This window comes from Misgurnus anguillicaudatus, chromosome 17, assembly GCF_027580225.2.
Source record: "Misgurnus anguillicaudatus chromosome 17, ASM2758022v2, whole genome shotgun sequence".
NCBI classification, from domain to species: domain Eukaryota; kingdom Metazoa; phylum Chordata; class Actinopteri; order Cypriniformes; family Cobitidae; genus Misgurnus; species Misgurnus anguillicaudatus.
Genome location: NC_073353.2, coordinates 23,697,823 through 23,709,959, shown reverse-complemented (window position 1 = coordinate 23,709,959; position 12,137 = coordinate 23,697,823). Strand labels below are relative to the sequence as shown.

At 39.7% G+C, this 12,137-nt stretch overlaps 1 protein-coding gene across 1 annotated transcript in view; it reads left to right on the top strand.

The window, feature by feature from the left end:
• klf7b (Kruppel like factor 7b) overlaps positions 1-12,137 on the top strand; it is a 45,838-nt gene that overhangs the window by 22,942 nt on the left and 10,759 nt on the right. The window contains exons 2-3 of the mRNA XM_055216327.2: positions 5,038-5,641; positions 11,701-11,824. Coding sequence (XP_055072302.2) covers positions 5,038-5,641; positions 11,701-11,824 — 728 coding nt within the window. The remainder of the gene's footprint in view (positions 1-5,037; positions 5,642-11,700; positions 11,825-12,137) is intronic.

Genomic DNA, 12,137 nt, shown 5'->3' with positions numbered 1-12,137 from the left:
CTGACGTCCACCCTGCTGTGATGATGGTTTAGATGTCATTGGGACAGATAGAATATGCATCTGACTGCAAAATTGCAGACGGCTCTGTCTCTTCGTCTCAGTGTATGGACATAGAGATCCTGAAGGGAGGCCCTTATGGCCCATAGAGTTTTGAAACGCTTCCTGAGGTTGATGGCAAGCTCATGTCACTTGGCAGAAGAACTCCGGAGGGTTCTGGGTAATTGTTGTGTCATTACAGAGGTAATCGTCCAGCAGGCATCGCACATTGCTGTCGTCCTCCCTAAAAAATGCACATAAAGAAATAATAAAGATAAATGAATGTCATACCGCGTAAACAGGCCAAAAAGCCCTTCAACAAATAAACGAAGGACATGGCACCCATCTTAAAGGGAAATGGTTATGGTCTGCAGGACGTGTAAGAGATAATGGCCATGGTGGAGTCACAGCAACCCAGGATATTGTTATGAAGACTGCAGGGGAGGGAATGATAGCACATTATGGACAGATTTTATCACCAGATCATTGACAATGCTTGTGCTCTATTAAGCGAAACATCGCCAGAGCTTGGGGCAGGTTTATGGAAAGGGGCGACTAACCTGTTAAATTTTGTGTGTAATGTACACTCTTAAAAATCCCTTTCACTACACAGGGTTCTTATATTAGGTATAATTTTTGAAGATGATATTACTTGGACAAAGTTCTTAATGTTAAAGTTTCATCAGATTAGCATATTGGTTTGAGGTATCATCACTTATTAAACAGCTCTCTGGAATACTTAATTCTGATTCGTCAGTCACGACATTCTGAGGTCTGCTATCTCCTCGATAACAAACGCTAAAACTGATAACACATCACTCGTCCTGATACTGTTAAGTACTAATTATTTGTTTAATGTGTCACTCCACCATCTCTTTTATCATGCCAATATAAATGAAATGTCTAACTGTCATATTTTGTCAAACTATTACTTATGTGGCCATGTAATAAGTGGGATAACGTACATCTGGTTGTTATCGCAAAATAAATTTCGAAAGGGTGATGACCCCAATGCAAAGTGAATGTACACTATCCCCTGACTTACGTCAGTCCCGTCAGGATTTCAGGATTGATTTTTGACATCAAAATGACTGATTTTCCAGAAAAATCTATTTTTTATTAGGATTTATTAGGCTTGCCTAATATTAAATTAATTGTAAAAAATTCTTAAGTAATTAAATACTTAACTCTTTCCCCGCCAGCTATTTTTTTAAAGTTGCCAGTCAGCGCCAACATTTTTCATAATTTTATCAAAAGTTACATGCCTTCCAGAAATTTTTCTTCAAAAACACAACATTTTTAGCAAAAAGCTAAGATAATTCCATTTTTGTAAAGGACTTTTGATAGAGATCAGATTCAGAGCTATCCTCAAAACATACACGGACATACAGCTGTTTGCCCTAGGGCAATACTTCCGGGTTTTATAAGTTGTTGATAATAACGGTATTACAGATTGACGGAAATACTCGTCATTGGCAGGGAAGTGTTTTCTCTTAATTGACGAATTAACTCGTCAATGGCGGGGAAAGAGTTAAATGTGTATCCTCATGAAAATAATGCATTATAACTTACAATTAAAAACTTTATTAAAAAAAAGGATTCTAGAGATAAAGTGGTGATATGTGTGATTGACTGTTAACTGTGGGGTGCAGGGTTGCTATGATGGCGAGGTGCAGTGTGCTATAGAGAGGGACTATGTGCGTTAGTAAAAACCAGAAATGTAAACAAAGTTGTCTTCTTTGTATAATGACAGAATATTAGAACATTTTATTTATTTTTCATGAGACCTTTTTTAAATTTGCCATTAGTTTGCGATAAAATGACAAATTATGCAGGATCTCAAAAGTGCATAATTTTGTTAATTTTGCGTTCCGCGATCGTGGAAAAAAGCTTTTTTTGGGACTCATACATTGTTTAAATCGCTAATAAATGAATCAAACCATAGAACTAAGGATATACTACAATATACACTTTTTAGTATATAGCTAAAAATATATATAAAATACCACTTCTAACTAAATTGTTGTTCTTAGTCACTACATCTTACGCACATACAAGCATATAGACACACAAGCACACTTAGGCTTCCCATCAGCAAATTAAGTGAATAAAGAGCCTCTGTTTGCTGGGTCGTTTGAGTGGCTAATTAGTCATCAGCGCATGCTGTGTAGATCGAGTGAGAGAGAGAGAAGTGCAGGAGAGAGATCAGTTTTGCATCAAGAGGTAGAACTTCAAACGCCATGTGATGAAAGCCAAAATGCTTTAATTAAAATCCATTTGTATGAGCAAAAAATCATCATAATTTTAACCCCCTCCCAAATAGAGAGCAGGAGAAGAAACAGTTTTGTTAGATGCGGGTGGAGATATAAACACATTAGTTTAGATAATGTGCCGACTTTATTATCCAAGCAGGGAGCAGAAACATGGAGAAGAACCGACTCTGAGATTGGCGATAATTTCTCCTTTGTGTCTTACTTGGACTGCAGCCACATTTGCTAATAACAGTTTTGAGATTCTCCCCCTCGCCTCTCTCTGCCCGCTCTTTGTATGACATTGCCTCTTAGCGCTGTCTGTGAACCCCCTGGCACTGCATTTATAATAAATGGAGCTCAGTGCACACAAAACAAGCAGGGTCGAAGGGGGCCGTCAGCAGTGGCAGCCAAGTCCAAAATTCAGCAACTCTGGATCAGGATTAGTGCGCTTCACCTAGTCTTCGTTTTTTATTTCTTTTTCTCTCTGTCTTGCTTTAGGCTGCATAATAAAAAGAATGTATCAATGTGCTGTTCTGTTATTATTAATGTCATCAGAGCAACCATTATTGCCTACAAAACACACCAGAATAAAATAATTCTAGAGTTACAAGATGCTAAAATTAAAAAAATCAGTCTCTATGGATAATTCAGGCACTTTCCAGATACAGAGCAGAATCCTAAATGAATCTTGAGCTCGCAAGAAGAAAGCAGCTGGCCCAGTGGACTTTTTATGCTCGTTTTATTTTGATTTTTGTTGAAGCCTTCGCTGTATCAGACTATATGAGTCAATTTCGAGTCACGATTGAGGTCAGGAAAAGTGCAGAGGAGCCATTTGGCCTGAGGTTACTTAAATGGCCAATAGCCAATTAAAGCAGAAATTTTGTTGCACTGGTGTACTAAAAGGTTTTCTTTGAATAATGTATACATTATACATAGATGACGTATTGACATAGATAATATATACATTTTATGTATATTATCTAGGTCTGAGGTGAAGGAGATGCCAGAATAAGTTAAGCTAATAGATTTACAGCTGACAAGAAAAAGCTGGAATGTTTCCTCTACTTCCATATGACTGCCAAAGTGCTTTTACTGCACCACACCATGGGGAACTCTCTAATATCCAAACTGGCCACTGTGACTGAATATTGTTAAACCAGTGAAAAAGAAACTGCTGAGCAGGCAGTCAGTGAGCCATGATCGTACTGTCTCTCGCTCTCTCCCTCTCTCATCCGTCCACCCTCTATCTGCCAAAGTATTCATAAGAGGAAAAACCAGAGTGAAAAGTATCTTAAATAACACGGTCATTTCATTTCAAGCACCGTACAAATTGCGCTACGCTACATGGATAAATACTGTTCCCTCAACCGCAGCAAGAGTAATAAAAATTCCATGAATGTTCGCTTTCTTTCCCAGAAAATCTTGGCCCCCAGCTGCTTTACACATTTTTCTGCGCAAAAGTCTCCATGTAGCAGGTATAGCCGTTTACGCTTTCTAAAGTACGACCAACTGAATCAACCCCGAGCAAGTTGACTTGAAATGTGTTGATGTGCCAACTGTGTTATTTCAGTTAGTGTTACCCAAGTCTCGCCCTCAGGTCACCCACAGCCCCCATGCTAACTAGCTGATGTGTATTGTGCACAAAGCTGAAAAAGACTTCCTTAATCTAGTAAGCTGTAAACTTATTGGCTAACTTTGATGAGTATGGTGCACAGGTTTTAAATATACTGTATGTCTCTACATATTTTCATGTGAAGTGTAGTCTTTAAAGGATTAGTCCATTTTCTTAAAAAATCCAGATAATTTACTCACCACCATGTCATCCAAAATGTTGATGTCTTTCTTTGTTCAGCCGAGAAGAAATTATGTTTTTTGAGGAAAACATTCCAGGATTTTTCTCATTTTAATGGACCCCAACACTTATTAGTTTTAATGCAGCTTAAAATTGCAGTTTCAACGGAGTTTCAAAGGACATAAGGGTCTTATTTAGCGAAACGATTGTCATTTTTGACAAGATAAAAAGGCACTTTTAAGCCACGGCTTCTCGTCTGTCTCCGGTTCTGTGATGCGCCGGCGCGACACCACGCGATACGTCATTACATCAAGAGGTCACGGATGACGTATGCGAAACTCCGCCCCAGTGTTTACAAGTGTGGAGAAAAAGGACCGTTCTGACGTTGTTGTATGTCGAATGATACTAATTAATGTCTTTGTGTCAGTTTATTGTTTAAAATGGTCCGAAAATGTGCGCTTCATATATGTAACACGTGACCTTTCCACGGCATTACGCAATTACGTGAGGTCACGCTGGCTCGTCACAGGACCGGAGATAGACGAGAAGTTGTGGTTTAAAAGTGCATATTTTTTATTTTTCTTGTCAAAATGACAATCGTTTCGCTAGATAAGACCCTTATGCCTCGTTTGGGATCATTTAGAGTCCTTTGAAACTGCAATTTTAAACTGCATTAAAACTGTTACGTGTTTGGTGTCCATTAAAGTCTATTCAAATGAGAAAAATCCTGGAATGTTTTCCTCAAAAAAACATAATTTCTTCTCGACTGAACAAAGAAAGACATCAACATTTTGGATGACATGGTGGTGAGTAAATTATCTGGATTTTTTTAAGAAAATAGACTTATCCTTTAATGTGGTATAATATCTACATCTGATCACCATACCAAAAAGACTACGTAATAACAAAAGCAACTGTAATTGATCTCATATTTATAAGTTTTCCTTTCTTCTGCAGACATGTCTTGAACTGGAGAGGTATCTACAGACGGAGCCCAAGCGGCTTTCAGATCTCTTCGATGAGGAGCTCGACTGTCTTCTCACACCAGCCTTCTTAAAAGGGGACAGTGACGAGGATCTGATGGACCCTCTGTTACCCAGCTTATCCGATGAGCCCAGTCCCCCACCTATCCTCTTGTCCCTTCCTAAGAACCTTCATGCCAACCCCAAGAGTACTGAGGCAGGGGTAAAAGAGGCCAGTAGCGTAGTAAATGCTGCCCAGCTCAACGCCGTCACATCCCTCACACCACCTTCCTCCCCCGAGTTGGGACGGCACCTTGTTAAGCCCACACAGACTCTTACTGCCACAGCTGATGGCACGCTCACGCTGAAACTGATGCCCAAGAAAGTGGGTCTTGGGGCGGCGAAGGTAGCCGCGACACATTCGCTACCTTCACCGCCGAACCGCGGAGCACAGAGTGACGGAGAAGGAGGACTGGGTACGGTAGGCGGAGGGGACACCCCAGAAAACAAAAAGCGGGTCCATCGGTGTCAGTTTAACGGCTGTAGGAAGGTTTACACAAAAAGTTCCCACCTAAAGGCACACCAGAGGACACATACAGGTGAGAATAAATACATCGCATATGGCGTGTGGTCGAAAATCCCTACAAAATTACCTTTATGATGCATGTTGTGTTAACTTATTAAGTGTAAATATGAATTTCAAGGGGACATAATTTATTATATCATGTTAAAATTGCCACTTTGTAGGTGTGAGCAAAAATGTGGCATTTTTGGGTGTGCTCATCTGTGAACCAAATGGCAGTGCTGTGGTTGGATAGTGAAGATTAAGGGGCGGTATTATCCCCTTCTGACATCACAAGGGGAGCCAAATTTCAATGACCTATTTTTTCACATGCTTGCAGACAATGGTTTACCAAAACTAAGCTACGTGGTTGAACTTTTCCACATTTTCTAGGTTGATAGAAGCATTGGGGACCCAATTATTTGAACATGGAAAAAGTCAGATTTTAATGATATGTCCCCTTTAAACTATGTCACATATATTTTTATGCAAAGATAAATGGTTAAAGTAACTTTGTTGTTCAGTTAGATGAAAAGTGAAGCGTTGCTAGTGTTAGCTGAATAACCTGCTATGCAAAACAAGTAAAATTATTTTAACATGCAGTCTGAAAAAGGTAGGCTATTTTGCTTACATTTATCATTAGGCAATACAAACCTCTACCTTTTGTGTTCCAAGAGAGAGAGAGGATTAGGCAGGGGGGATGCATTCACAACTTCGTATCATGTATTTTTCCATATCTGGTAGTATTTAGCTTTTGTGAAGAAAGGTTTATGGTATACCAAGCCTTACTCTGCTCCGCTGTGCAGCAATGTTACATGTAATAAGATAAAGTTTCCGAAATCTTCTTTGCAAAGGTTTCAGACACTATGGAAGGGTCGCAAGTAATCTTGTGAAGCTAACTCGGTTTTTGCAGCACACCTCAATGCAAGAAAGCCAGGTTTCTCTCTCCTGCACCTTAATCTCACACTAAAATGCTTCCAACTACACCATTCAAAACCTGTCAGTACAGTCAGTAATTGCAAGATGATTGATAGGCTGACTGGGCTGAATCTCGTTTCCCAGCTAATTCAGCCGCACAAGCTTTGGTGCCGCTGTTGCTGCCCTCTTACTGAACCTAAGAGTGTGCTGCCCCGTAATAGCACTGCGAGGATGGCCTCAATGCAGCGTATCTGGCCCCTGTGACCAGCTGTTGACTCGGCAGGTTTCTGTGAGCGCTAGTAATGCTAATCACTTTTGGGCTGCTGCTAGCATGTAGACAGCATGGAAAAATAAACATTACCAGGAAAATAAAAAGCCTAAAGAGATATTTTGGCTTGCTGACTCATATGTTTATTATGAGACAGATGATTATTTAATCCATTTTGTTTGTTATTATGTCTAGATTACTACAACATAATTACTAAGAACAGATTAGAAATGTATTACGATTTCAGGGAAGCCCGCATGGTGTAGGATTTGATGGCAAAATGTTATTATTTATTTAATGTTCAGAAGTATGCATATAGTGTGAATATGGTGTACATATATGTGCACTAAAAAACATAATTAGTGCAGAATTATATAAAAACATAAGCCATTTTTGATATGCGAGTTCATTCAAGTTCTGACAGGTGGCACCAGGGGCGTCATCCACCAATTTTAAGGGGGCACAGCTCACAGAAATGTGTGCATACACAGACATCAACGAAATATTATGGAGCTTTCAGTCTTTTCCATGGCACTTACATATCTAATAATCTGAACATGTTACCTCTGAAATGTTACCTCTTTCATGCAAAAACCTCCAAAATAAAAGTGTTGACTAACTTTTATATCAAATGCTATTCAATCGGAATAATGACATATTGGTATCATATTTACATCTGAAACGGCATGTTTTATATATTTAAGTTTTAATAAATGACTTGTTTAATTGTGTCATTAATGCATTTTGCACAACAGCATTATCCTATAAAATCAATGTAATTATAAATCCATAAAGTATATAAACAACGAAAATTGTTCAATAATGATTTAAAAAAAATTGTAGATAAAATTATTAGAGGAACTCATTGCCTCAGATGTTACCTCATATAGGAGCATGTTTGATTCCGCCCACCCGTGAACTCTGGTGAACTTTGGCGTTGTACCACGATGAATCTAGAAATCTACTAATATAACGTTGAGACGGTCACATTTTAAACCATACATTTTCTAAACAGAGGAGGTTAACTGCACATACCGTACTGGGGTTTGGAAATGTTGTGAGCTTTTCTTACACGTTTTAATTCCTCAGATAGCAAAATTCTACAGCAAAGAACCTGTGAGCGCGCCCAGACGTGGATGACGTCTGCGACTGCGCTGTCTGCAGCGCCTGCCGCCAGAATAAAGTACGATCAAAACACTATCAAAACGGCGAAAATCTCCCAAAGTGACAAGGATGCAGCACAAAATTGATAATATTATGCATATTAAATGGATAAAAAGACAAATAACAGATTAATGGACGCTTCTTTGATTTTGAGGTTGCATGCAAATCCATTTGGCTCAAAAAAAACAAAAACAAAGGGCACGTGCCCCCTCAGTTTAAATTAGCATGACGCCTCTGGGTGGCACTAATGTATAGATTGCTCACTATTTGAATATCTAATAAATAATCCACAATATTATATAATATGACATATCATTCAGATGTTTCAAATGTTTATTTATATATATATATATATATATATATACATGAATGTTTCTTAAATACATACATGAATGTGTGGTGTGTATTTATAATAATTACACAAAGCACACACTCATATATTATGCAAAAACTCACTTTTATGTTGTACGCGATTAATCGAAATTAATGTTTGTAAAGAAAGTTATTGTAAAGCATTAACAATATACATTTCAACCACCTCACGTTTTATTGGAGATCTCTGTGCAGTTAAGGCTTTGCTTCCTATTGTTAAGTATGTTACATAACTATATTACTTGCATTATTCAGCTGGCAGAATTCCACTATGGTGACAATACGATTTCACCACTTGTATTATAGTATTCTGATAGGTGTCAGGACTCACATATTAAACAAGCATTCATTTTCACTCCCAAATGGGAGTAAAACGCTCAAACCGTGGTAATGGGATGGTCCTACTTTGCTTTGTCTACAATGTTTGCAGCACATCCCTAAATGGGATTTGGATGGTGAAAGCAGGTTAAAATCCAAAAGATCATTTTGAAATGCAGCACGAGCCATTAGAGAAGAAGAAATTAATGGATGATAATTGGGCCGTAGCTTTGAAATCTTAACTTCGGAGACAATAATAGCTAACTCTGTCTTGAGGTGACAGAGGAAATGTAATTAACTGCAGCATACGCACCTAGGACACTGGTGCGAGAGCACGGGGATGCTATTTTGCAGGGGGTACGTTGCTAGGAAACAATATCAAATGCTGAAGAGAGACTGCAATAGGTTGATTATTTGCAGCTCTTAGATGCCAATTGAGGCTCCAATATGCCAAATTAATCCAACCTTAACTCATAACCTTCCCTACCTCTCTTTGGGTATGGTTGAGGTTGCCAGGCAACTACATCATGCATATCTAAAGCAAGCAATAATTGGTTGGTATTGCGGAGTGTCCATAGGTTGCAGACTGACTGGATAGTCCTTTCTCTCTCTGTATCTTTTTTAACTCTCTCTCTCTCTCTCTCTCTCTCCCTGCCGGTTGCTAGGCGACTCCATCATGCATCCATGACTCTCCAAGTTATAATTGGCCCGTGTTATGGTTGCCGTGGTTGCAGGTCCAAGCCTGCCTCACTGCTGTCAGAAAGCAGTGGAGGGAAAGAAATAAAAAAGGGGGGAGTAGGGGCTGTGGCATAAGGAGGGAGCTTGTAAGGGGGTCTTTGGCCAATTATAGTGAGTGTGGTGCGAAACGTTCGCCGTCTCACACCTGCGGCCCGCCACTCTCAAAATGACAGAGAAATGTTCTTCGTGTGAACTTGCAGCAGTCACAGACACAAGAGCAGACACTGCAATATTTTCTCCTACTGGTTTTATAAATCGGAGGAGCTCAAGGACAGGCAAACATAATAAAATAAACCTCGGGGCACTTTGACCTGCTGTTTGTCTGTGTGCGTCTCGCGTGGCAGAGAAAGATGAGAAATGTCAAAGAAATCTGCCCTGGCTCGCCGCTTGTACTAGTTCATCCTTGGAAAAGCTGCAAACAAGGAAATGCATGGAAACTAAATTATATTTGAAAAAATATATTAAACTAAGGATGCAGGGATGGAAATGGGAAAGAGTCGGAGGTGTTAGTCAAGTCATCTGTCCGTCACTGCTGTCGTGTGATTTTTTACTTTGCGTTGCATCACTGAGAATTTCACGACCCGCTGAGCAATGTGGCGGTGAAACCGAAATTGTGTAACCCTTGACATCCTTTACCGCATCTTGCATCATAGAGCTAGAACCCTAGTTCAAAAGAAAGAATAGATAGCATAAATACCGTCGATGAACAGGCGTAACGGCGTTTCATAAGGTGCGTTCGTATGAAAACACTGCAGGGGGTAATACCTTATACTTTCTCCGCATCTTATTGGATCATACCTTGCTGAAACAAAAGGAAATAAGTCTCATATAGTCTGTAATTCTTTCTATCCCTTCCTTTGATCTTTTTACATCAGTATCTTCGTGCACCAGACAAATCCCTGCTGAAAAGTTCAGCTTATACCAGCACGAATTTCCATGCAATTTGGTAGACAAGCATAGCCAAGGTGTTCGCAAGCAAATCTCAACCGACACAGTGTTTAGAGTAAAGTCAGTTGACCTTGCTGGTCTAAGACACCTCATATTCTGCTGCTAAAAACACGTATATGGCTATTTATAGCAGGCATGTCCTATTAAGACCTCTACAATTCCTTATCAATTCAGTAATTATTTTTATTGGAACAAACTCCATTTTAATGGAGCTGTACTCTAGTTAGCAAGATTGGTAGACGCCGTGTTTGCTATAGAAGCTGGCAGCTCCTGTGTTGTGAATATGGCATTGTTTCCCATTAAGCGTCATTAAGACCCCAATTATCGTTACCACCTCCAGATCTGAAACGGTGCCACTGACACCCTCCCCATTCCCACCCAGGCCCGAGGCCCATTCTGTTCCCCAGGAACATTGCCACTGTGGGACTCTTTTTCTTAGGGCCCCCCCTTCCTCCCTCTCTCAATGCCATATTTAAATCTCAGGCATAAAAGTACAGCATGTGGAACAATTGGTATCTCTTTTCCCATCTGTTTAACTTCATTTGAATATCTAAGCTCACTGGGAGGGTACAGAACATTTAGAGGAAACAATTTAATTTTGGATACTTGACTTTGGATTATGAATTAGCTCTGTTATAGTGCTGAGCACATTTAGACAACCCCCTTCAATTTTAGAGAAGCTGAAAAATGACCCTTGATTGAATCATTGGCTGTGTCTGAAAGCACAGGCAGCTGCCATTTTCCCTTGCTCCCCATTAACTCGATGACTTACCAGGCCGTGTTTTCTATGGAGATGTTGTTTTTTTAGACATTACTTATTATGTTATATAATGAACACATTTTTAAAGGATAAATATGCAATTATTTAATCAGTTAAATGCTTATTAGAGCATGTAGGAAAAAGAAAATCTAAATTGACAATTATAAATTATTTAGCTATAAACCACTTCTAAATTTTTTCCCACATAATTGAGGGATATTTGGTTTGTGCCAGTAAGGGATACATCTGCTACCTTCAAAAATCAACCAGCTATAGACATCTTAAAAGATATGATAATACCAAAATATTGGATTGACATGCATTGATGCCATCATATCTCAGGTTTCAATCCCAGTCATTGAGACTGCAGGAGGTTTGGGCTACAGATATGCGATTGGTCAGGTGGAAGAGAAAGAGACAGATCTGATTGGTTGGCTGGGTAAGAGTGATGTGTGACTGATAGAAACAGTAATGAATGCTGTTTATAATGGAAATGCTGACAGTGCTAGCAGTGGCACAGTGGCTGCCGCTCTCCAGAGGTGCACCATCTGTGTACAGGTGTGTGTGAATGGAGAGGCAGGGATTAAATGATGTGTATTTGTGCATACAGGTGAGAAGCCTTACAAATGTTCCTGGGAGGGCTGTGAATGGCGTTTCGCACGAAGTGACGAACTGACGAGGCACTACCGAAAACACACAGGCGCCAAACCATTCAAGTGCAACCACTGCGACAGGTAAGAGATGCAACTCAAAGCTAAGCCCACTTTGTATTTGTGCAGATTTTAGCCCCTTGTAATTCCTAAACGCCCTAGTTTGCAGCCCTAAAGTGTCAATTCCTTAAACGCAGACCATAGTTCTGTCATTCAAAAACGCTGCATCTCCCTCGCAATTGTTCTGTCCGACTTGCTTTCTTTCTCAAATTCTCTCTGATGGCACGCACATACCCGTACTGCATTGGGATCGTTGGATGTTAGCACAAGCCCAGTTCCCTGCTGAATAACTCATTCACAGTCTAGTCCTGTGATACCCATTACCGAATATATCATT